Here is a 26,159-nt window from a genome sequence, read left to right on the forward strand (position 1 = left end):
AAAGTGTTGCATCGAGAGTTAGTTGGTGTTAAAGTGTTGGATCGAGAGTTAGTTGGTGTTAAAGTGTTGGATCGAGAGTTAGTTGGTGTTAAAGTGTTGGATCGAGAGTTAGTTGGTGTTAAAGTGTTGGATCGAGAGTTAGTTGGTGTTAAAGTGTTGGATGGAGAGTTAGTTGGTGTTAAAGTGTTGGATGGAGAGTTAGTTGGTGTTCTCCGGTGTATCCCAGCAACAGCACGAGCAGAGCGGCAGTGTTTGCAGTGTTGGCTACAGAGTAGAGTGACTCTTCCCAAATTAATACAATCAATTAACACCATAATTAAAACTAACCTTTGCAGAACAATCCATAACTTTGTAAACCTCAAGGATTGGAAGATACAATTAAATGTGAAGTATGGGGCTGTCAGCAGCTATTTAATATGGATATTATCGGCGGGAAATTGTGTTAATGCTATTTTACTTGCAACCAATTGTGTGAAATTATTTGAAAACTTCTTTATGCTACGTAAATTGAAATGGGAGAGGCGGACCCCCCACCCCACCCCACCACAAGGACCGGACTTACTGGATATGTTTTATTCTGAAAGTTAAGTGACCGGATGTTGTGTTCCGCCATGTGTCGCTAGCTCGACAGCAGGGCAGAGGAAAGTGTTTTCTCACAGTTTAACTGGACTTAACAAGTGGTTGGGAAGACTTATCTTTTCTCAGGCTTTAGATAAACAAGACAGTTATTAGCAGACATGGCGCTCACCGACGCTGACGTACAGAAACAGGTAAAGTAGACGATGTTAGACGCGTAATTGTGAAGTTTTGGCAGCGTTTATCGCAGCTACCATAACTTCAGGTAGCTAAACAGACCAGATGTTAAGCTAACGGGCTACAAACAAACAAACCGTCATTAATGGCTAAAAGTTAACGTTCCCTGTCAGCATAGCAAGGTTTATTTTTATCATTTAAAGTCTTTCTTAACCGAAAGTCTCAGTTTAAGTAAAAAATAATTTGAATTTAATTTATTTTTACTTTTATAAATCAGAACAATGACACTACAATGTGCATATAGGCTGAACTTTGTGACATTACAGTATTTTGTGTTTTGTCGCCTGTGGCAGATCAAGCACATGATGGCGTTCATTGAACAGGAGGCCAAAGAGAAAGTAGAGGAAATTGAAGCCAAGGTAAATGGAGTGTGCCTGCTGTCTGTGAGTCCTCCGTGTGGGAGAAGCTGCCCCCTAATATATCCACCTGTTTCCAGGCGGAGGAAGAGTTCAACATCGAGAAAGGACGTCTGGTGCAGACTCAGCGGGTGAAGATCATGGAGTATTATGAGAAGAAGGAAAAGCAGATTGAACAACATAAGAAAATGTCAGTCGTTGGACATGAAGAATGGCACATGCCTTTGTTTTGCAATAATGACCCACAGTTGATGCAATCAAGTTTGTTTTTTTTGCAGCCTTGACTGTTTTTCAGATGGATTGAGAGGCAAGCTGGTGAACTAACACACTGTCTGCGTTAACAAGTTGAATTCCCACCAGATAGTTGTTTTTTTTTCCCCCCTCATAAAGTCTTTTAATCAGTTTGTCCAGTTATGTTTGCTATCTCCCCTCATTTATGGTTTCCTGCTTAAACTCAACTTGTAAATCAGTCTTTGTTACTACTTCCTCTTTGCCATATCTGCCTCCTAAAATCCAGCCGTGGTGGCAAAAGCGGCATCACTGTGTTGCGCCAACTGGGTGTCACTCAGAAGAATCGTGCTGTTTCACACGTTCACGTCTGCAGATAATTTACTCGTTGACTTTTCCTCCCGCTCCCACAGCCAGATGTCCAACCTGATGAACCAAGCGAGGCTGAAGGTGCTGAAGGCCCGTGACGACATGATCGCGGTCAGAGATTGGCGCTCGTGTCTCATGCATGTGTTCAGTTCATTGTACAGTTAGTGTATCTTATTTAACTACTGCAATTAGGTTGCATTCACGAGTTGACTTAAATCTGAATTAACCAGTAAAGTCACGGGCTTTTTAATCCGTTTTCTGCCTGTCTTGTTGCAGGATTTGTTGAGCGAAGCACGTCAAAGACTTGCAGAGATTACCAGGGACCCTGCCATGTACTCTACCCTACTGGAGGGCCTGGTGCTTCAGGTACAATCTCCAGGAGGATACAGGTAACTCAACAACTCATTGATTTTTTTATTCTGTGTTTTCTAAATTTGTGCTTTTCACTTTTCAGGGATTCTATCAACTGCTGGAACCTAAAGTCACCGTTCGCTGCCGACAGCAGGATATAGAAATGGTTCAGGTGAGGTTGAGCGTGACTATGGTGTTAGTGTGAAGTGTGGTTATCATGGCAAGGTATTTACAGCAGGAAAACACAGACAGACCGCTGCATCTTTTCTTGGGTTCCTGATAGTTGACATTGTTGTGTTTTATTGCTTGACAGGCTGTGGTCGATAAGAACATCCCCATCTACAGAGAGGCGGTGAAGAGCAACATAGTCGTCAAAATTGACCAGGAGCGTTTTCTCCCATCAGACATGCAAGTACATTTAATATACTGTAGCATCAACCCTTTATCATATATTTTAAATGTATGGTTGTTTTTTTTTATTGTGACAGTGACTGAAAAAGAAACAACATTAACATTACTTTAACTGAGTTTGGCTCTCATATTAGCTCCAAGTGTCCATTCTCTGTTTTAAACAGCTGCGGAGGAGTTGAAGTATATAATGATAACGGGAAGATCAAGGTTTCCAACACATTGGAGAGCAGGCTAGAGCTTACGGCACAACAGGTAGAGTAATATGATAATATGTTTAAAGTGATCATCTATGGCTTTTGTAACACACTGACTGTAGATTCTGCTTTTTGCCTGTGGAGGGCAGCACAGCCTGCTGGGTTTTCCAGTGAGTGTAATTTAATCTAAGGTGAATAAAGTGTGTCATGCTAAACACAGATTTACATAAAATTGCTTTTTAAATTCATTGTTTACTAACCACAGCTATTATTATTTGACTTTTATAAGTAATTAACCTCAGTTAATTCCTGGTTTGTGTGTGGCGTGCCTGCTCATGTTGCAGGTGAACTCGGAGAGGTCAGAGGAGTTTGTTTTGAGCATGTGGCCCAAATGGTCACCAGCATCATCCATGGGGTTTGTAGGGAGAGACCTGCAGACTGTGAACCCTTCTCTCTCTTTCACAAAGGTTCAGTGTGAACCCTCATAAATAGAGAAGGGCTCTGAGGGTAGAGATAAGCTGTAAATGGGAATGAATAATAGATGGAAATGTATAATAAAACAGGACACATGCCCCTCTGACACGCATCCTTACTCCCCCCCTTCATGTCCATGAACCAGAAAAGGCAGAAATATTGAAACATCTGAGTTTGTTTCTCCGCTAATTGGCTTGGGTAATTTCTCCAGGTTTTTCCATTTCAGTTCCCCGTGTGTGTTTATTTGTGTCCTGACTTTATACCTGACAGATGATGCCTGAAATCAGAGTCAGCTTGTTCGGTGCCAACCCCAACCGCAAGTTCACGGATTAACGGTGGATTTGAAGAGAGCAGTGAGGACACGGGTGGAATATACTGTATAAGGTGACCACAGACCATCATCGTAGTCAGCAAGAGTCTGTACAACTTCTGCCAATCATCAGGGTCAAATAAACCCCATTTAATGGGGGACTACGGATGTGTTTATATATCTCTTTATTTTTGTACAAATGGACTGAGTAATAATTAAACAAGAGCACTTTCATTAATGTTAAGTGCCCTCTATTTTACCTCTCCAAGTGTTTTTTAAAGGACTGCTTTGAATTGCAATGATAAGGAGAGTGTGTTGTTGTATTGGGTAATCTGTTGCTCTTGACTTGATTCAAGTAGTCAAAGTTACACATTAGGTCACCAAAGATCCTCAGATCAGATATTTACCATTGTCCTGAAGCACTTCAAAAAAAGCCAAAGAAATAAATGGGCGTGACTCGGAGAAATCAGCATGTATGAGATATCTTTATTTACAGCTTGTAAACAAACAGTTTACTCAGGCTATGTTCACTCTACAATGAGGAAAATGTAGTAGCCTAGGTACACTAGCCACATCAAAATGTTTCTTGCATTAAAAACGTAAAAAAAAGCTTTTAGTTCCACCCAGTGGACTTAAGTAATGGCAAACAGTTGGCAAGACAAGGTGCCATACTCCCTCCATGGGTCTAACAAATAGAATTGTCCCCGCTAAACTGGACTCAAGTACCAAATCAATGCTTCAACACCACCAATCCCACTGAATTTTATTTGATTAATTTAAGACGTACAGTTTTGATGCTTTAGAGACTATCAGCAGTGATAAGGCTTTAATTGCATTTTTTTAGTTATTGTGCGCTCATGATTTGAAGCAACATACTTGTATGTGTAACTAAGCAGTAAAATCAGCCGTAGGCTCCTCAATGGTTTTATTTAAGCCCTTCCGAGCTGTTGAGAAGAGGAAGTCAAGGCTATGAGACAGTGGCCCAGCAGTCTAACCTGTGGCCTTTAGGCAGGAAGTGAGCTGTGAGTTAGGGTATATTGTACACTAATACAGGGATTAAAGCATTACCATCAGATTAACAAATGACCTTACAGATACTGGCAGGCAGCACCTCCCAATCCAGTGAAGAAATCCAAGATTACAACTCAGACCTCACGGATGGAGTGGGAGGAATGCATAACAGGGTAGGCAGAAGGAGATCAAGCTCCTGTTTCCAGACAAACACGTCGAACATTGACATCTAATTTGAAGTCGAGACAAATATCCAGTTCTGACTCTGACATCAAACGTTCTGCAGTATTAGCTTTTGATAAAGATTGAAAGGGGAATTGGTCACACTTACATAAGATGATGCACAGTTCCTCATCATGACCGTGCAGGTGGTCAGATCGGTAGGCATTTTAGTTAGCAGCCTCAAACAACATGTAGCAGCTCCCTCTTAACAACCAGACAGAACGATCTCTCTCAGGTGAAAGGACCAGCCCCAGACATATTTCAGCCACATGCTGGGATGACCCAGACAACTTGGGACCACACACCCTCAGATTAGTCACACACATACACAGGACCCTGTTTAACCTACGGAACCCTGTTGACAGCATGTAAAAACCTAGAGAAACGTGATTAGTGTGAACCCACTGGTCCACGTATTAGTAAATATAGCCTCTTTATATCTCAGACCATTCCTCTTCCTTTGGTTAGCAGATTGTGGCCGTACAGTATTTACCTCCCTCTTTCCCTCCGTATTCACCCTTCACTCAAGTTGTGGCATTCATTCACTGCAGATTAAAGCAGCAAATGATCTGTACAGAGACAGCACAACCACCGCCAGCAATGCAAAGCACTGCTATTCCAGCAAACCTAGCACCGCCTCGCCTACCCCAAGAAAGTAGACACCCTGCGCAATGCCAAAAAGGGGAGCGATGACCAGAGCGCGACACGTTGCACCCTTCAGGAACGCAGATGGGCCCTCTCGCATCATGATGCGCCTGCAAAAGCACAAAGACAAGAAAATGTTACCGGGCTCTTTACACTTGAATGAATATTAAGGCAGCAAATGTTTGCTTATAGACTAAAATCTTACCGCGTGCAGTCAATGATTCCTCTGTATGTGTCCTCCCCCTCACCTTTTTGCAAGGTCTGCAGACGGGTTTTTATGACTGTACAGGCATTTAAAACACAGAAAACACCGTCATTACATCAACTTAAACACATCCAGTCTCCGGCCCCAAGCACCAATCACAGGATGATTCTAAATGCTAACATCTAATGTAATAGTAACGCAGGTAGAGGAGTCAAAAATGCAGTGAACCGTGACCTACAAACATTGAGTGTCTGAAGTCACTCTCTATTTACGATACTGTACAGTTTCTGTTTGCCATTTTACCCAAGTGTCTGAATTCTGAGCGTGTAAATTGATTCACCATAAAGTTCCCTCACAGCATGTTCGCTAGTAAACACAATGCAGCACATTACATTCATAGATTCAGACAAATATAAATGATAATAATGATAATAACATTCTAAAATCTCTATTAATCATCTAATCATCTAATCATCTATTGAGTGAACGATTGTTCATCATTTAGAGAGTGATTTTGGCCACAGTTGATAAGCTACTGGTCATACCAGACCAAGTGAGGCTGTAGCAAAAGAGATTCAGAGTGTATTGAACTTATCAAAGGCTGCGTTTTGTTCCACATGAGTTCAGCTTTTCATTTGGAAGAGAAAAATCGTGTTATTTCATCTTTCAAAAGTTACATTGCTTTGCTTTAAAGTATTTTATTAAATGACCAAACTGTAAGGAAGGATTGCAGCCCCAGCTGTGTAAATACACCTGCTATCTTTGTGAGTAGCAGAGGCTTAGGTCCCCATTCACTCCCCACTTCCCGGCCCACCATATCCGTTACTTTGTCTGTTCCTTTCTCCCACTCACCATCCAGTGGTGTTACAGCCACAGCTGCCACTGAGCCCGCAGAGCAGCCTGCCACAAAGGACTGCCAGAATGGAGCATGGGCCTGCACATCACCCACTCTCTCCCGGCCCAGCGCGTTTAGGTTGGCAAACAGCGGGAAGTAGATCATTGAGAAGGGGACGTCCCTGAAGAATGTGATTTCAAGAGAGATTAGATTAGATTAACTGAGATTGAAAGTGAGAGAGAGGCTGTGTTACAGGTGGTATAGAGGAAGAAATGGGAAAAGGGAGTGGGGAGGGGGTGAAGTCACAGGAGAGAAGCAGGGAGAGGGAAAGAGACATGGCCTCATTCAACTGCAGTATAGCAGCCAGACATAGCTCTAGGGATCTATTGATCATGTTGATTGGCAGAGGTGTCAGGAAATACAACAAACGCAGTATGAGTTATGCAATGCAAAATCAACTCATTGAAAGCAGTGGCAACAGAGGTGAACAAAAGGAAATGAAAGGGGAGGCGGAGCTGGAGAACATAAGCAGCTGTGCATGGTCAAAGCTTCCAACATGAAAGCGAAGTATAAAAATGGTCTGAGGGACAACAGTGACATCAAAAAGACAAACTGTGGAATAACTATGTCAGGTTTTCTCCTGCTGCTGTGTATTTATGTATTTATGTTAACAGATTGGCACTATGGTTTGCTTCTGTCTCAGTCTGGCCTCTTACTTAGTTACTAAATTCATGTACATTAAAAGCAAAAAAGACAGAAGTCAAATAAATTCCGTGTATCGTGAGTCAGCGGGTGAGTTTGTGTGTTTGTCTTTGTGGTGTATGACCTCATTAAGGTGGCTCCCGCCCCCCTGTAGAGGCCTGCCAGTCCACGGGTCCTCAACAGCTCCACCGTGATGCCAGTGGCCGAGGTTCGAGGTGGAGGGCTCGGCCGCGACGGTGGGGAGGCCACCAACGATGGAGCCGGACCAGGAGCAGCAGCCTGAGCCGGAGTGGGTACAGGCCTCTGGGCAGCTGACGGTCAAACACAGACTGTCCCAGGTTAGAAAACACATGCAGGCTGATGGGATCCTACCGTGATCACTGTGGGTGTTTTTCGTTACTGGACAAAGGATGGCTGCCAACCTTTTACAACCATTTATAAACAATATGAGCACTTTGGCTCTTATTTAAGCATTAAATCCAGTGACCAACTCACCGAGCCGTCCTGCATCCTGCAGCTGGATCTTGAGCATCTCCATGGGAGTGGTGACCACCACCTGACAGGTCCCAGCCCCACACCCTGCCAGCACCTCCCCCCACAGGGGCAAATGCCTGGGAACACAATAGAGCGTCAGTCACAGATAAGCCCCCCGTCCTGTACTGATTGATCTACAAGAAGGCATTCGTAACACTCTGATGTGTTAATTTCTTTCTGTTGACAAAGGCTTGTTTATGCAAAAAACAATATATTACTCTATTTACATTTTCTGCTTTATTTAAGCTTTTTCTCAGTTTTTCTTTCAAGTAATATGACCAGGTTAATTGTGATATTTCTTAAAAGTGTAATTAGCACAAATTCAGAATTAGTATTTAATATTATTGGAGTAATGGTAAGGTGTAATATAGCCAACACATCACAATAATTGAAAGGTTTTCAAAACTGGGCTGAAGATTGGTATGCTTGTTTTTAGCTGGATCTATAACGTAGCTTCAGATGATTTTAATGTAGCTTCTTCATTTGATGCACCGAAGGAGAAAAATCACTGTACCCATCCCTGGAGAGCTTCTGTCTAAAGACGTCATTGGCAGCCAGCTTGATGGCTTTTTCTGGTGTGACAAGAGTGAGGTTCACTGCTGCACCTGGAAAGCACAAGCACACGACTGAGGTACACAAATAGAACAAACCTGCACAACAGCTTATGGCTCACCACCGTGGGCCAATAGCGGTAGACACTGGTTACTATGATGAAAAGATTGAGGGCTCACAGGATAACAGGAGAACAGCGTAGGTGGTCGGATTAAGTTTATAGGAAAGCATACTTATAGTGTTGTTTTTCACAGGGATTACAAATGCAAAGAATACCTCTGTAGCATCCAAAATAGCCCTCTGAGCGCACTGTCTTTGCCAGGCAGTCCAGCCTTTAAAGACAAAAAAAGAAAACAATTGACATTTTGTCTTTTCATTTAACATTGTGGGACATAATTAGGTCCCAGATTACACCATAACAATGTTCAGTATTATGCAGTATTGTGCCTTCGTCCAATTACATTATGACTTTCTGTCCTGTCACAAGAACAAACTGGACAGAGACCAGCGGTTTGAATGAACTGTATGAGCAGTTTTGTTGAAATTCTGTTCAGAAAAAAGACCAAACCTCGTGCTTGGGCCTCGAAGGGAATAAGCTATCCAGACTATTTTTCCATCTCTGACTCACAGTGGAAAACCACAGTCTAAAATGTTTCTGCTGGTGAACGCAGGATGGCCACTCCCAATCAACCAGTAATATCGATGCTCACCACATGTGCGCAGTTAAAAGACTGGGTTCATTTAAGGGCAGCTTCTTTTTTCTTTGCACCTCTGGGTTTTACAAACTGAGGAATAGGTCTAGTGCTTTCTTTAAAACATTGTCAGGTTTTGAATAAATCAGTGAATGCAAGCCACCATTCAGCCTAACATGACCCTTGAGTGAGTTTTGGACAAACTACAACCAAAACACTGGACCTTATATGGGAAGAGTTTGTTTGGCTGTGCTGCTCCACCTTCTTAGATTCAGTGGGAAAGTATGTGAGACTGCATATTATTCTGACTTGTTTGTAGCTCAAATTAGAGAGTGCTGTTAACCAGAAGCCACAGTAATCACCAGCAGATATTTTGAAAAGGACTTTCACATTGGTTTTGCATACATTTGCATGCAAAGAAATTCTAATAGTCTGTACAATTAAAGATAAGGATGAATTCAGAGACTTTTTCTCAAAAAAGATGACCAGGGATGCTAAGATAGAAAAATATGCAGTAATGTGAAAGCCTTTGTCTTTTTCTGAGGTAGATCAGTGACAGTAGTAGGTGAAGCCAGGCCAGGGGAGCCCTACTCACATTCCTTTGTAGACTTGGACGCCCTGCTGGTTCTGTAGGCGGGTCTTGGCCAGGTCAATAGGAAATACACATGTCACACCAACCAGGCCTGCCACGCCCCCATTAATCAGCTTAGCAGGGAGGCTGTGAAGGGATCAACATGGACACACGCACACATGCGTACACAGACCCACGGAAACGTAGTCACCAACACAAGCCATGCAAATGACACATCCATTCATGGACAAAGTTACAAATAAAGCAGTCACATGGAGAGTTTCCCCAACAGGACACACACACACACACACACACACACACACACACACGGAGTTCAGCATAAAAGACCAGCATTGACAAAGATGTTTTACAGTTTAAGCAGAAAGTGAAACAAGTTAAAGATGCGTACCTAACTTTCTTCTCCGCCATCCTGCTTGTGTTTGGGCTCCAGGCCCACTACTCCTCTCCTCCTCCTCGTCCTCCCCCTCCTCCTCTTCCACCTACTCCTCCTCTTCGTCTTCCTTTTCCCCTTCCTCTCCCCTCCCACGCCTCGGCACGCAGCCCAAAGTGGTCACCACAGTTCAGCTCTCACCTGCCCACCCACACCACTAATGCAGCTCACTGCTTCTGGAGCAGCAACGGGCCTCCTCCTCCTTCTTCTTCGTCTTCTCTGTGGTTCGGCAGGGAGAGGTGACGGGGCGGCGGCGCCCTTTTTTCTGTTGTGGCCAAAACCACCAATGCTGGATCTGTGTCTTCTGGCCAGCCTTTCTGCTTTGCTGTACCTCACACCAAAACCAGGTCTCTGTCCCGCTGCCTAGAAACACAAAACACATGCAGTTGATATGGACTCAATAACTCTAAAGAGTGCAAGTGAGAGCAGTGTTTCTCTATTCTGAATAACACACAGGTGCTGCCTTTCTCAATGCCCTGTTGAATAGACGTTTGCCATTGCTTTATAAGATGGTATTGTTGTGATGGAGGATTGACACATTAACTATCAGAGTCTATAAAATCCAGACTTAGTCATTCATAATGTGAATAGTGACATATCCCAGGGCTACCACACTGAGACAGAACATCTTGAGTCTCTCTAATCTGCCAGCTAAAAGGGATAAGAGTATTTGATCTAGCAAGGAGGGCAGAACTGAAAACGAGGGGCTTACCGGTATTCTTTTACCACATTTGGAATCCAGCATTTAACAAAGGACTGAAAAGATTTGAATGGTAGTTGGGAGATTTGTTTGACCAGCATTTTTTCTATACTTTTTTTCCTCTTGAAGTACAATAGTACAGTAGTCTAGCCTAAGAATCGTGTATCAGATAATACAAATACAGTTGAAACCTTATCTGCGGTTCACAGCTCTTGCTTTCCTTTACTGTATTCTCTGTTTCTTCCATTCTTTTTCTGCCTTTTCCCTTTCTGACTTCCCCCTTCCCTCAGCTCCCTAATTAATCTCTGTCTTAATCTCTCCGCCTCCATTCTGCCTCTATTTTTACCACTGTAAACCTTCTCTCTGTCCTCGTCCGTCTTAACGGAAACAATCAGTTATTGCTTTGTTCATCCTCTCACCTTGATTTGTATCTCTTTGTGTCCGTCACTTCAACCTTTTCATATCCAATTATTTTTTTCTCTGTCTGTGTCCCCTTCATGCTCTGTCTTTTCCATTGCTGCATCCTAGTCACATTCTACACATGCCTTTCACTGAGCCTCTTTCTGTGAAACTTTCTTTCAGCTCAGCTCCATTCACACACAGTAGTGACCCTGCCAAAACACAGACAAGGGTGCCTCACCCCAAGCCAACCTCCAGCTCTCAGAACCTCTGTTCCCCCTAAAAACTGCACTGAAACACCCTGATCACACAGTTCACACAGCACAAGTCCCCACGAGACAGGGAAAAAAACTCCTCACTTTCTTCCATCACGGAGATATAGCAGTGGGGAACGGGGGTCTTACCTCTGTCGGTGCATCCCACAGACAGGATCAAGCTGTCCACTTTCCTTTCACTTCAACAATGCGTGCAGCAATGGTAGTCAAGCGAGAGCAATCTGAGAGAGCCAGCCGCCACTCAGGGGCCGTTGCACAAACACCAGCATTGTCCTGCTGCCTAAGTCCCTCCCTCTTGTGGTGACTCCCTGTGTGACACAGCCCCAGCAACACAGCTCTGCACTAACACAACTCGACATAAACTCATGCCGCTGGAGCTGCTGGCACAACACACGCAAGGGACAAATACTCACAGTTATAACTCAGTGCGTAATGTTTCTAAGAACATATATATGCAACATGAATAGCAACTATAAAAGGCTGCCCATCAGTAATGAGCTCTCTATTCAACAGTCCCAGCATTACATAATACCTCCAGGCACATTGAATTCCACAAATGTTCACAGACTTACAATTACTACCAAGGTAGCAGTGATATAGCAATATGCTTATCACTGTTTGGGACATTTTCTTACTGGGAAATATGTAAAAGCAATTAGTTAAAGGACAAGAGGGTTATGTAAGGACAAAGAAAAAGAGCATGTGACTACCACAGCAACCACTCATTGCCCCTCAACTATTTTTTCATCAGCATTGATTGATGAATTGATTCCTGTTAATGGAAAAAACAATTATCGTTTCACTCATCAGCAGGAAAAATCTGTCATAAGAGATGACATTTTCTGGGTTGACATTTAAAGCACTTGGTCACTGTTAAGACGAGCAAGTTATTTGCAGTGAAAATAGAAAAGTGCTCATGTCCTATATAGCCATATGTAGCATTTATAAAGGTGAAAGAGTGCCTGTCTCTGTTTCCTAACGAGACACACAGCAGCCAGCACAGAGTTTTCAGTGCCTCTTTTGCTGTAGAAGACGATTCCTAACATTTGGACTGAGGATAAAGAGATCAGAGGAAGAAATGATGGATAAATCCTTCATAATTGTATAAAAATGTATTTAAAAAATGCATGAAACATAAGCAGTCGGTCTTCTACACTACATATTAAGATGTAGTGCAGAGATAACAGTTAACTGCTATCATTATTTAGTGTCATACTGAAATATCCCAAGTATGTTAACAGAGAATTATCTAATATGTAGTTTTATGGTGATAGGTCAAATGTGGCCCCTAGGTGCATATTCAATGAAAAGCACAACAGGTAACGTACATTTGGTGTGAGTAGCTCTACTGAAAAATAAAACTCACATACCTGGAAACTGTGACATCTTGAGGTGTTCAGACGATAATTAAAAGTGGCAATACCAAAGAAAGTCTTTCATGTTGTGTGGGAAAAGTACAGATGTGTTAAAGTACCTAAAGTAAAAGTATACAGAGTGGAACTTGTTAGTGTTGCCAGTGATTCATTAAAGTATACACAGCATTCAGCATTTTAATGTTGTAGCTGGTCGAAGGGAGAAAAACTAACCCATGCTGTTTGGTAGTTTTATTTATTATTGCGCATCATTCTTTATAAAAATATTTTTATATGTATAAAATAGCATAACATTATACTTAACAAAATTGTGCTTAAGCACAGGACATGAGTAAATGTACTCATTCATGTTGCATAGCAGGTGTCCTACCTGGAGACTGGGCGACAAAACAGGAGAGAAAAACTACAATACCTGGGGTTGGTTTTGGTTCACTGTGTGTGCATGGATGGATTTTCTATTGACTGCCTTTGTTTGGTCTAATGATCTAACAGCACAGCTCTCTTTTGGGGATTTGTATTTCAATGGGCCACCAGCACTGCCGGGGTTCCAGCACATAATACTAAGATCAACTCTATGATCCTAGATCACAATAAACAGCAGTGATGGAATGTGAATGAATTAAATATGAATTACGTACAGTAGAGAGCCTTCTTGATAAATAAAGTTAATTTGGAGTTGAGGACAAAAAAAGTTGACGAGTAGTAAGCAATAATTTAAAGATACTGTACTCTGGCAAAAGCATCCTCAAATCCTCAAATCCTTCTCCCCAGCTATCAGCTTAACTTAATGCTAAACTTGCCCTTGTTGCTCGCATTGAAACAAAGAGTCCCTCTATTGCCCTGTTGCCTAGCAACATCACAGTTTGACCTGGGACTGATGTCACTCCAGTGACAGCACGGTAATGGCTGACCACCACCGTCCGGCTCCACTGACAACTGCCGTCACCTTATAGCACCATCAGCCACAGAGGGCTGAGAGTGTGCAGCTTCACAGTCTAACCATAGACTGCATCATGATGTTTACTGCACTGATTGAAACAGATTCAAGCAGACAGGAGGGGCTAATGAAGTCATGGGGAGAAGTCTTCTGTGTGAGTGAAAATCAATGTAGTCTTGGCAATCCTTTGCACATGTATTGTATCGCAGCTCCAACCAAACATAAGTCTGATTACCCACGCTTTTAGCCCTCGCATCAATGTCGGCTATGTTGGCTGGATGGTTGGTTTGTCCAAGACTTCGATCCACAACATAATGTCTCTGAATGTTGTGATATTTACTGTGGATATTCGTGGTCGGCCTTCTCTATGTAGTGACCCGATGACCTTCCCTCTAGCACTGCTATAAGGCCATCAAGCCCACTGTAGAAGCGCCAGTCTGCTCAGTCACCACGTTTTACACAATTAGAAAAGTGTTCAACCCCCCCAGTTGTGTTCAGAGACGTGTAGAATATATATATCCCAAGGTGCACTAAAGCTGTCCTGCTTGTGATGGCTCATATTTGGATAAATATTTGTTTGTCACCCTTCTGTATCGCACCCGTTTGTATTACAAGGGTGTATATTTCCAGAATTTTCCCTCGGGGGTCAATAAAGTATATCTATCTATCTATCTATCTATCTATCTATCTATCTGGGATTGTAATTGTCAAGAAACAGGAAACATGCTGTTAATTGACTATTTTACGTTGACCTGTTAAAGCTTTAGACTCCACACAACACACGTTGTCTGTTGTAATTTCACCCTGTCTTTGGTTAAGCTGCAGCAGTATTTCACTGGAATTGTGTTACGATGGAAACGGCTTGGGTCCAGGTTTAACTGTTGCCAGCTGCTAACACTCCTACAGCAGCAAGCATGTGCAGTGCTTCTCTTTGAAACACTGATGCGTTTGTGGACTGACAGGGCAAGTAAGTCAGGGTACGCTGTGTGTGTGTGTGTGTGTGTGTGTGTGTGTGTGGTATGTTATTACAACTAAAGTAACTCAGCACATGAATATTTAGAATACAATATATTAGTATAATGTATGTAGAGATCGTATATGTATACATATATCATGTGTATATTAGATTTAAGACAATGAACCCTGTCCATGTTGGAGAATTTCATCTTTGTTTCCTCTTGCACCACCTTTAGGCCAAAATGTCAGTTTGCACACAAGACATCCCACAGGTCCAATGGTTAAATGTAATGCCATTATCACACTTGTGCTTTCATGAATTTTAAACCTTTTGATCCAAAGTACCAAATGGTGTTTTGTCAGTAGTGCCACCCTCGTGGCCAACATTACATTTGTTACCCAAATGAGTGATAAGTTTCACCCATTGTAAATGCAAAACAAATATCACTGGATGTAGTAAAGCTTCAGCCTCTAGAGGCTCCTTGAATGGACTGTAAGTTTTCAACTTCAAGTCTTGGTCTTTGCATAAGAATGCTGCTTAATGCCTTTTATATTTATTTATTTAGGTTTATATGGTAATTTAAATGCATACGATACATGTAGTTTTAGAATCTATACAACATGAGGAGAGTGTTTTATGAAGAACAAGCTTTTTTATCAGAACATAAAGTACTTTTTTGTTGCTCTTTGTCTCATATTTATACTATAATGGTGTTTTTGTTTTGCCATGGCATACACCTGAACTAGACTTAAGTGGTCTGGTATGATATGCCCTTTAAAATAAATCCATAGAATTGGAAATAACAGGAGATATGTGCATTGGCACCTAGCTGGGAGATCAGAGTGGCAGCTTGTCACTCAGTCACTGAGCCCCACTGCTGTCACAGCATGCACTTTTCACTTATTGCGGTGGGGGGAGCCCCCGTGCAGTTTATTGCCTAAAAGTTCCACTGCGATGTTGTTGGCAAATCTAAATGTGGCTGACAATTTACTGTACACGGCAATGATCAGCTGAACAAGCCAATGGGACTTAGGACTGTTTGAGAACTGTTGTTGTTGTAATTAAAACAAAAGATGGCATGTGAAAACATCGAAAATGTTGCAACATGCACCAAATAATGAAAACTCAATTTTTATTTCCGCACAAAGTAAAAGCACACTGATGTAACTTCATGATAAAGGTACCCGGCTCGTACCTGGATCAACTTTTTTCTTTTTTATTCATTCATAACCATTCCCTTTAAACGGCGGCCGCACTATCAAGCCGAAGGGGTGCTGTTGACAATAGACTTTTATCTTGAATACCAAATAGGCAAACCTATCTACAATTATTTGTAATAGTTACACTTAATTATCTTAAAAGAGCAATAGCGTACGACAGAACACAGACTTCTAAAGCTCACATATAGTTAAACATTTAGAGCAAAGTAATGTGTCCCCCCTCGTCGTCGTGCGGTGGTATCGCCCCTCCCATCTGTTCAGCTCCGGTGAGGCTCTGATTGAAACAGATTGTAGCGCTCCGCGGGTCGCAATGGCAACTGTCGGCACAGGACGGCAGCAGCAACTTTTGTCCTATTTGTAATGTTACGGAGACATTATAACTCGCTGGGGAAACTACTTTCTAATGTGAGAAACAAACGCTACACCACTTCTTCAGTCCGAAAATGTCCCAGGGATGTACAGTTTCTGTGGAAGAGATCCAGTCTTGGTGGGAAGTCCCCGCCATAGCCCACTTCTGCTCGCTGTTCAGGACAGCGTTCAACCTACCAGACTTTGAAATAGAGGTAAAACACGACCGAGGCTGCATGCAGTAACATTGAATGTCTTTCACTACGGAAATGAAAAGTTGTTTGTGTCAGCTTTTTTGCGTACGCCGTCTGCCGAGCTCATTTTGTGTAACTAATTAACTGTTATCTGGTTAACCAGCTTAGCGTAACGTCCGTGTTCCGTGAACTTCTCCTTCGGTAACGTTGCTAAGGCGATCCGGTTAGGTAACGTTAACCAGCTAGCCGTCTCGTTAGCACGGCTAAAAGCTAGCTTTAGTCGCTAATTGCTGGTCCTCAAAGTTGACAAATGTCACCAGAGAGGTCGGCTGAATGTAGTATTCCTGGTGCAGTTCAGTTTGGTTATGTGTTGCTGTAGTTAAATGCTCGGATGTTCCGGAGTAACTTTACGGAGAGGTGCTCTTGTAACAGAGCCATGTGCCACTCGTTTGTTTTCATTTGGCCAGAGCCTCGTGTTTATGCCAGAAAACGACCTTAGCTCAGGTCATTCAAATAAAAAGTGAACGGGAGAGGAAGAAGATGAGGAGGAGGAGGATATGCTTTAGGAAAAGTGACGAAACAATACGGAACTTGTGGGGCTTAATCGGCAATATTTTTTAGATTATGTTAATGCGACTGTAGAAATACAGTGAAAAGTCTCGCACTGACTCTAATAGTTGCTCTGCTCTCCAGAGTTGACCATGCTGCCGTGTTTCGTTTCTTTTTCTGTCATCTGAAGTTAAGTTCATGGCTCGCGGTTCGAGTTTATTGTCTTGCAGTTGTAAGCCATCTGGCTTGGGTAGCCATAGGGACGCAGATGCTCTTCAGGCATTGTTTGCTCTCTAAGTCCGGTTTTGTTGCTGTGATCGGTGGTTTAAACGCTTCCGATATCAGTGGGTTACAATAAGTTTTGGAGGTGAGCTCGCCTGCCTGACTCTCTGCTCCATCACACAATAAACAAAATGTTTACACCGCGATTACATAATTAACTTTTATCACTAGCTTCGAGCCCAGTTGTCCCCTGAAATCTATGCACACAACAGCTACATCCAACGTGTTTATGTTGAAGTGTTGCACCAGAGGCACAGCCTATCGTTTGATCCATCGAGGAATGATTGCACTTTAAAGAAATTGGTAAGGTCAACATCGCGCATCAACAGTCTCCATCACTCATCCATCCCCACCCCCTTCGGCAGAGAAACACACGCAGGCATCGCTTTGTTATTAGACGAGGTGCGAGCCAGATGGGGGATCGCATTGCGCCTAGTTTACATGACAGTTGCGGGTCCTCTGCTCTTGCTTTTCTCTTTAAGTTCACGCGGAAAAACGCATAATTATTATTGAGGGTTTTATATCCCGATGGTTGAGCTTGTTGATTTTAACTTTATAAACGCTCCTGAAGACCCAGCCTGGTTTGAGCTGGGCAGTCCAACATGAGCGTCGTTCCCCAGCTTCTCAGTGCAAATTATGTATTCGTCTTTAGCCGCATCACTAAGCAGATCACACCCCCTCAGCTGGATCTCTAAATATTGAGATTGATGTAGTAGTCTTATAGTTTGACATCTCAATCAGGCACACAAATGTATTCAAGGTCATACCTCCTCTGGTTCTCACTATAATTATCTGCAGCAGCGGTTATAATAATAGCTAGATAGTAAATGGTGATAGAAGATAATAGGTATGTGAAAGCCCGTCTTGGAGGAGATAGGAGTCTGTGGTGTGTAGTGTGTAGCGTTTGGATGGATTACTACGTTTATGTGGTGAAGAACAGTTGTGAATCTGTGAAATCCTGTGTGAAGAACGGTGTTTAAAGTGTGAAAACAGCCTGTAGAACTAGAAATCATGTTTTTATTGCTTTCTTTCCTCTGTTTGTATTTCTAGTGGGATGTTTCTGTGTTAAATAAAGCAGGTGGCTTTCTTAGCTTTGTAATGCACAAATCCAATGCTTTGCAACTCATATGCTTTGTGACTGGAGGACTAAATCTACTTAAGTAGCTGTGTATATGGAAACCTTTATTCTACTAATGGCGAATGTGGCCGTCTGATGGCTGTGTGGTCTTTCAGGCAAGACTGTATGATATGTTGAAAAAGCACTGTTGAAGAGTGGTGACCGTTAAAGGTGTTGTGCTGGTTATCATGGTAGAGGAAGAAATATACAGAAAATACACATATTCCTTGTCTCTATTTAGAACCAGCTGGTAGATTTTGATTCAGAAACATGGCATGCATCTAAAGAGGGGGTCCAAGTGATCAGCTCATATCTATCCCAGGCTGTAGTTCAGAAAACCCTCCCGATTTTGGTCCCTCTCCTCTCGTCTTTTCACGGAAAGCATCCTCATGTGTGAAATGAGAGGTGATGTGTTTGGAGCTCCACTTTAACACCTGTGTGTACCTTGCCATTTGGTGCAGCATGTAAGCTTTTGGACAGATTTCAGTGTCAGGAAGTCATAAAACGTAGGCAACTCAGACTACCGCAGTCAGGCCGTCTGTCTTCTACACCACAGATACCAGGAACACTCAGCACAAACCACTGTACACAGAGATAGGACAGTATTAAGATATCAGCTGACACAGGCCTGTCCTTTTTCGTGCTGTTCTTTCTGCTCTGTCGCTTTTAAACTCAAATATTCACACTAAGCCAACATTGGCTTGTTCCACAGTTTACACATTTGGATCCAACATGTTTGCTCTCTGAGGACTTTGTGTTGTAGAAATAAGAGGAAACTGTCAGACTGACATGTTTGTATTGCTTAATGCTACATACCAGCAAAAAGACAAGCTGGCCTGGGCACTGTCAGGAGTGTAGCACTTTGGCCTGACTCTCATTCACCTTTGCCTTTTGTCTTGACTTGTACAGTTAAGGTTGATGAAAATTGATGAGTCGCTTGTATGTAATAGTCAGTCAGTATTGGTTTGACAGTTGACAGCACCTTTCAACTTGAAGTTCATTCCTCTTGCTCAAAGAGACGCTTTTGGTTCTGCCTGTGTAAGAATGGTTAGGTGCTGTCAGTCAACTCCAGTTGCAATCCTATCTCTGGAGGTATAGGTTGAATTACCCAAGAATCAGGGGTGGAAGGGAAGGGGGCAGGAAGTGGCTGTTATTGGTCATGACAGAGTAGGGGGGCGTCGAGTGATTTCAGTCTGTCCTGGGCTTTACCATCAGTCCTTTCCTGTGGACATAGCGTCTCACACTGTCTGCTGTCGTCTTTGTTCGGGTCAGTCTTTGCCACCCTATCCCTATTATAGACATCAGGGGTCAATACTGTGGCTGCTGAGGGCATCAAGAAAGTCTGCATGTCACAGTATTTCCACCTGTTTCCTCATTAGACATGAATTCTGTTTTTGCCCTTGTGTCAAGATGAGTAAGAAGGGCATGGAGATGCATACCTCCTCCGTATTAGATTGTACTGCAGCTCAACGTTTAAGAGTGACTAGTTGGAAGTCTTGCTCCCTATTTTCACATTACGTGATTAGTCCTGCTGTTTTTTAGAGTATGTTTCTGGATGGCGGAGATAACTGACTAAATATCTACAGTAATAATGTCACTCGAACACCTGTTTCTTTTTTTCATAATGGAGACTTGAATGAATGAGACCCCGATGTTTTGTACCCAGTGAAACCTCTACCGGGTTGGATATTGACAAATTTGGTGATTCAGTCGGACAGTGCTGTTGTGGTACTGTCATGGCAGCTCTTTTCTTTCTACGGTGCTGGTCAGTGATAATGGAGTCGCCCCACAATCTCCTTGGCTAGCCTTACAAAACAGCCCCTTGCACATTGTTCCTTGGCTGATACACTTCACTGTCACTGGTTTCCACTTTCCTCAGGCTGTGTCTCTGTGCCTGCATGCATGCTTGTGTGTGTGTGTGTGTGTGGACAAGAAAGTAGAGTGGGTGAGAGAGAGAGGAGAGAAAGAATTGTAGGAGGGAACAGGAACGATGGGGAAGTGGAGAAAAGTGTCCTAGAGACAGAGCGGGTGAGTGAGGAAGTGAAAGCACATAAGTATGAAAGAGTGAGAGAGGGCTCTGCAGAAAGGCCCAGGGTCAACATGGCGGTCCCCTTTGCCTGGCTTTTTGTCTCTGTTATGTATGCTAGATTTCTTGGCTATGTATCTATGAAACAGTGCCTTAAATCCCTCAGCCAACGGACGCTGCAGGCCTCTGTTGCTGGATCCTCGATGATGTGCCCTACATTGCCAGACATAGCCCTTCATGCCAAGGACCACTGTTCCTGTCATCCTCCCTCTCCATGCCCTGCTGGCTGCCTGTTTGGCACATCATCATGCATTTATTCCATGCATCTTCATCAGCTGCCTGTCATAACTCTGTTGCGACTTAAATTGGCCTCCTCTTTGGAGATGTTCATCACTAAAGTAGCGATTAGCTAAGACATTTCTAAGCCTTCAAGTCGGACTTTTGGTTTGTATTTATTTTTTCCCTGTGCAGAGCACCAGCATATCTCTTTGCAGTTTGCCATTGTACATTTTCGGGCAGTGGCGAACACCCTGGTCAGTTTATACTTCGAATTTGAGAAGAATGGGGGGAAAAAGTAAAAATTACTCAGTAGTGGGCTGACAAAGCCAATCAGCAGGCTTGAGATCTTTTGAGATAGACTCTTTATTCTCTATTCCTTCTTTGGGTCAAGAAATGAAGAGACACCCAGCAAAACGGGTCAGACTTCTACTTCCACTATACACTGGGGCTGTGGAGCATGGACATGAAAAGGGTACAGCTGCTTAGCTAAGCTAAGGGCAACGGTGATCTCTTCTTATCTGCTGTCTTCCTATTGAATAAAATCCTAATTACTGTGGCCATCCTCTGACTCTTCGGGAAGTTTTCATCAGGCCAAAGTCCTCACTTGTCATATCTCAAAATCTATTAGATGGATTGGCACTAAATTTTGTGAAGTCACTCATGGTTCCTATAGAAAGTATCCTAATGACTGTGAGATCCCCTGACATTGCCTCTATTGCTATCAAATTAATAATTTCTCCCATACTTATGAACAGATATTTGCAAAACTCAGGACTTTCCCATCAGCCTCAGCTCTATATGGTTTAGTGCTGATTAGCAAACGTTTGCTCTTAAGGTGCATCTTTTAGATTTCTTTCTTTTTATTGTTAGAAACAACTGCTTTTCTGTGATCGATACGATCATGAATTCAAAGGTTTCAAATGGCTGAAGGTTGCCCTTTAAAGTAAATGGGCCATTTAGGTTATAGCAGCCGTTCTTTTACAGCAGGTCTGGTTTAAGGCACGTTCCTGAAGCTTTCAAGTCACAGGCATTAGACAAGGGCTCGTTGCCACCCTAGTGTGCGAAGAATGTTCCCAAGGGCTGCAACTAAGCAAATTCCATCTAAATTAAATATGTTTGATATTTCTATGTAATGAAATATCAGCTGTTTCTGTCACCACTGTCCACCCAAACAACTGATCCTGACAATTTTATGTGATGCGGTTTTAAGTTAGTAAGTAACCACAGTGTCACAGGCACTAAATAATGCTTCAGCTTCACTTACTTGCTTGTTGTCCTGATCGCGTCTCTCTTGTGCCTCATCTGTCTTGTTTCCTAGGCTTTTTTTTCCATATTGGATTGCTGTCCCACAGATCAACTTGGAACCAACATGATTCTGAAAATTGTTAATTGGATTATATATATCTTTATTTCCACCTGGTCACCATTGTCTTATTAATGATGCCATAAGTGGGTGGTTGAAACTTGTGTAATATTTGCCAGCCTTGTGTTGTGAACACTGTTTTTTTTCCTCCTTCATTGTCATTCTCCTTTTTACGCCCACATTAAAGACTTAATGAGCAGATACTTTCTCACACTGGGTAGTCATTCTTCTCTGTCTAACCATCGGTGTCGTTGACATCCAGTTTTAATGGGCAGTTTTTATGCACCCCTTTGGTCCTATTTTTATATTTTGATTACACAGATTTTATTGTGCTGTTAAACTGGACTTATTTCCTCAGTATCTGCTGAACTTTTAAAATCCTCACACAGTGTTTTTAACTTATGTTGTCTTATTAAACTCTTTACATACAGGCTGTCATTTATTGCTGACTTCCTCACTGTCCTGTTAGTTTTGTTGCACCTGTTGTAATTAGTCCGTAGAGTAGCTTCTCTAAGCACTCGCAGTCTACCTCTCCCCAATCCCCATCCTCATTGCCATCACTTGTTCCACTATGCCATACCCATTAGTGGTGCCTCTACCCCATCCCCTTCTCGAGCCCCAGTAGTATCCCCGTCCCCGAGCCCCAGCCCCTGGCATCACCATGACTAAACCCCAGATGGTGGTTCTTTCTTTCCCTTCCCCCTGGAGGGTGGAGGCTTTCCACTCTGACTGGGTGCTAGCTGCTGCTGCTCCAGCCCTTCTAGGGAGGGGGCTACTATTTTCGTAAAGCCCCCCAGTGTGATTGTAAAAGAAGATTTAGTCCTATTAGATCTGGCAAATAAGCGAGAGCAGACTGCCTGTGAGCACGTTCTTGTTTCTGTTGTCTGGAAAGCAAATGGATTAACAAGGGGAATAAGATCAAGGCTTAAGTGTCGCTCCATCGTGGCTCAACTTCAGGCAGTCACACACTCTTACTGATTTTTGTGGATTATAACTGAAGATAGCAGTCAGTTAATATACGTTGCCAGTCTGGCCTCAGTAAGGGGCCTTTGATGTGAGGGCCAAGCATGGTTGTGATGAAGATTTGTGGCAGGATATCACCAGCAAAAGAAAGCAGAGGTTGGAACTTGATGATTTTTCTTTTTCTATATCTTCATCACAGCCAAAGGGTTTTTTTTTTTTTCTGTGATATCATCATCAGGGATCAGTGGTTGGTGACTTCAATCACTGATCACATGTTTACATTCAACCTTGGGCTGCTTTACCTCCTTTGTCAAATCCAGGGAGAGGATTGGAGCTCTCCCCACACAACAACAATGATCCATTCTCATCCCAGATCTGCACTGTTCACTCATCCCTGGCATCCCTTTCTTTTCGTCTGTCCCACCCACTGACACATCCCCAGCTCAGCCCTTCTTACAGCCTCACAGACACCAACCTCTGACACTTTCCTTTCCAGATCAGGCTACACATAAAGCCTTCAAAACTTTTTCACAGTCTGTGAGTACCCCTCGAAGATCAAGAACCTTTTTGCACGTCTTTTTTAATACCCTCCCTTGCATGCACTGTGAGGAGGGCTTTGTAAGAGGCTGCTGCCCCTCCCCCCAATTGTGATTGACAAGTGAGAGCAGCAGTACATGCATCAGATGGTTTCGCATGGGGAGTGTGTGCTCAGAGGGGGAGGTAAAGGGGCACATACACCCGGGTTTGTTTCAGCCAGCTCCATTGTTGCAGCTCCCCATGGTTCCCTCTCTCTGTCTCCAGTCTGGGGCGGCATCCCTCCAGTGTTGCTTTCTCACTCTGGGCCTTTGCGGCTGCTTGTGAAGCAGAGATGAGAAGAGTGAGGGAAAATAAGTGACGCGAACTTCACCAAGCCAGGTCTCATCCAGTGAGAGCCCTGGAAAACGTATTGGAGTCACTTAATGTGTCTGCCTAGTGTAGAAACAGTGTTCAATGTAGTGTTTGTGTGTGTGATGCAATATCACTATCAAGAGGTAATAAAGAGAGAGATTTATTGTGGAACATGTTGCTGTTTGAAAACAGAGATGGTAAAGAAAGAAAAAAACATGTAAAGAGAGCATTGGAAATGAAAGACGCATAGGAGGGGTGAGGGTTTACTGGGCCGCAGACTGGCACACAATCGGCCGACCACATGGATTGCAGGGGGCCGCAGGCTGAAATAAAGATGTCTGGTTGGCACACTCTGAGCATTCCCAAAGCCAATGTATCTCTAGGCAATTTGTCTTCAAAATATTGACGTGCTATATGTCAGCTGCTCCCCACCTGTTGATTTTACTGTCAGACTTATGACAGTGTGACGTGTAAATATTAGGCCTGAGTGAGTATTAAGACCGAAAACAGCCCTGCTTTTAAAAAGTGAAATTATTTATGGTGACACGGTTAAATACAATCCAGGATGCTATTTTGAATGCATTTCATGAGTCTGCAGGGTCATTATTCACCCAAACAGTTATTGATTATCAAGGTTACAATCATATCTTTGATCCGGTGTTGCCTGATAAATGTGGCATTGATCTGACATCATCTACCTGGAATGTACACCTGAATGTATTTGATTAGCCGACGCAGTGCAGTACCAGATGTTGCAACAAGTTGAGCCTGGTTCACTTTTGCTACAGCCCTCTGCATTGGCACCCCTGTTGCATCAAAAGAGGGGTCTTGCTCAAATCAATTAGAGGGCTGAGCTTTTTTTTCATGCAGGGCTCATATCGATATAAACGTGGCGTAAGTTCCTTTGAAGCTATTGCACTGTTGTTTGGGAATGTCAGGACCTTGATACATGAGGCTGACTTCAAAGAAATTGAGCCAACAAGACCCAATACTGGCCACGTTTATTTGATGTGTATGACATGGGATATGCTGATATTATTTTAGGAACTTTTTTTTTTTTTTTTTTGACATGCATAGCTTATGGAATGTGCGTCTCAGTTGGGTTTTTTACTGCAGTTTGCAGATGCACGACCTCTTGCCTGTTTACGGTCAGCTAACAGTTTGTAAGGCTCGGATAGAGATGCATGCCCAAAAAATGCACACATTTCTTGTTGCAAAAGAGAATAACACCTACTTTTGAAAGACCTGGATGTCAGCAGGTTTTTGGGTATGTGCAAATACCTTTTCAAGGGGGTTGTCGAGGGAATGACAGAGAGACTGTTTGCGTACAGTCAAACAAGTCTGTTACAGGTGGAGAAAATAGAAGCCTATTTCGATGCAAAGATGCAAAATAGCCGCAATAGTGTCTCCAACTGCCAAAGGCCAAAATTTAAATATTTTGAATATGTGACTGTAGTCATTGTACTATGTCATGTAAACACTACAACCAGTTCTCAGCATACAGTTTCAGGATACAGTGTACTTACTCTGATGCCCGTTTGACATACTGGGAAAAAAATGTATGTATTAGTCACTAGTGCTGGTTGTTCTACCTGCAGACGCAGCCAGATGTGTTTGCCTGAACTCACTATGAAGTCAGAGGTGTTGCTGCCCCTGCGCCACCGGTTTGCTCAGTATGTCACAACATTTAGGAATCTTTGCCACTGAACAGTTTTTCCAAACTGTCACTTTCATTTTGGAAAGTGACACACTTTTGTTTTTAGTGTGCCACTTATCATGTCAGAGTTAAACATTTTCTCTAAAGGCTACTTTTGTCTGGCTTCTTTTCCTCTCCTGTTATGTGGCAATTCCTCCTCAAGCCTGTGTTTTTGACTCCAAGGCTGCAAGCCATCTGCTTCATGTTGTTTTCTCCATTTTAAGACTCTTCCCTCCGTTGTCAACAACCACACTGGTCAGGGACTATTTTTCTCCTCTGGGCCAGCAGTGATGTGTGTGGGTGGCCGCACACGTCTATACAGATGCATGTTTATGTAGTCAGAATGGGACCACTGGGATGTCAACTGAAGCAGGAAGCTCCATTTTATATAGGGAAGTTGATGATGTGGTTTCCTCAGAGCTGGCAGTGGAAGTATGAGAGGCGCTGGGCTGCACTGGGTGGCCTCCCATCTCCTGTGCTTAATGATCTTCACACAGCCCACAGAGTCAACGAGCTAGGCAAAGGGTCTCATCTGTCTGGAGAGAGCTTTTCTCAGGAAGGATCTGTCCACAGTCTGTCCTCCTTCATACAACCCAGCCACCTGTCCCACCTGGCCCTGACACTGACGCTGTAATAAAGCCCAGCTGAAAGTGGAAACTGACCTTA

At 43.0% G+C, this 26,159-nt stretch overlaps 3 protein-coding genes across 3 annotated transcripts in view; 2 read left to right on the forward strand and 1 right to left on the reverse strand.

Annotated features, from left to right (window-relative positions):
• Window positions 1-623: 623 nt before the first annotated feature.
• Window positions 624-3,961, forward strand: atp6v1e1a (ATPase H+ transporting V1 subunit E1a). The gene is made up of 9 exons (XM_070830704.1): window positions 624-770; window positions 1,107-1,172; window positions 1,250-1,359; window positions 1,811-1,877; window positions 2,043-2,132; window positions 2,221-2,289; window positions 2,431-2,525; window positions 2,693-2,780; window positions 3,467-3,961. Exons 1-9 carry the CDS (start codon window positions 738-740, stop codon window positions 3,527-3,529), a joined length of 681 nt encoding a protein of 226 aa, XP_070686805.1. The 5' UTR covers window positions 624-737; the 3' UTR covers window positions 3,530-3,961.
• Window positions 3,962-3,972: 11 nt separating this feature from the next.
• On the reverse strand, window positions 3,973-11,605 carry slc25a18 (solute carrier family 25 member 18). The gene is made up of 10 exons (XM_070830702.1): window positions 11,430-11,605; window positions 9,885-10,285; window positions 9,500-9,622; window positions 8,489-8,544; window positions 8,175-8,265; window positions 7,622-7,737; window positions 7,251-7,437; window positions 6,442-6,605; window positions 5,590-5,665; window positions 3,973-5,494 (listed from the first exon to the last, which is right to left on the reverse strand). The coding sequence occupies exons 2-10, from the start codon at window positions 9,902-9,904 to the stop codon at window positions 5,353-5,355; spliced, it is 975 nt and encodes a 324-aa protein (XP_070686803.1). The 5' UTR covers window positions 9,905-10,285; window positions 11,430-11,605; the 3' UTR covers window positions 3,973-5,352.
• Window positions 11,606-16,106: 4,501 nt separating this feature from the next.
• The window catches only part of cecr2 (CECR2 histone acetyl-lysine reader), a 33,708-nt gene continuing 23,655 nt past the window's right edge, over window positions 16,107-26,159 (forward strand). Inside the window, exon 1 of the mRNA XM_070830699.1 lies at window positions 16,107-16,351. Coding sequence (XP_070686800.1) covers window positions 16,232-16,351 — 120 coding nt within the window. The 5' untranslated portion in view covers window positions 16,107-16,231. The remainder of the gene's footprint in view (window positions 16,352-26,159) is intronic.

This window comes from Pempheris klunzingeri, chromosome 5 (assembly GCF_042242105.1).
Source record: "Pempheris klunzingeri isolate RE-2024b chromosome 5, fPemKlu1.hap1, whole genome shotgun sequence".
Taxonomy (NCBI): Eukaryota; Metazoa; Chordata; class Actinopteri; order Acropomatiformes; family Pempheridae; genus Pempheris; species Pempheris klunzingeri.

What these genes read in the sequence shown, in the direction of transcription:
- atp6v1e1a (XM_070830704.1), top strand. Translation starts at nt 738, where the DNA reads ATGGCGCTCACCGACGCTGACGTACAGAAACAG. An exon ending in CCCGTGACGACATGATCGCG is followed by an intron (nt 1,878 to 2,042) that starts GTCAGAGATTGG and finishes GTCTTGTTGCAG; the next exon opens with GATTTGTTGAGCGAAGCACG. An exon ending in TAGAGCTTACGGCACAACAG is followed by an intron (nt 2,781 to 3,466) that starts GTAGAGTAATAT and finishes TATACCTGACAG; the next exon opens with ATGATGCCTGAAATCAGAGT.
- slc25a18 (XM_070830702.1), bottom strand. Translation starts at nt 9,904, where the DNA reads ATGGCGGAGAAGAAAGTTAG. An exon ending in GTCCAAGTCTACAAAGGAAT is followed by an intron (nt 8,545 to 9,499) that starts GTGAGTAGGGCT and finishes TTGTCTTTAAAG; the next exon opens with GCTGGACTGCCTGGCAAAGA. An exon ending in GGAATCATTGACTGCACGCG is followed by an intron (nt 5,495 to 5,589) that starts GTAAGATTTTAG and finishes GTGCTTTTGCAG; the next exon opens with GCGCATCATGATGCGAGAGG.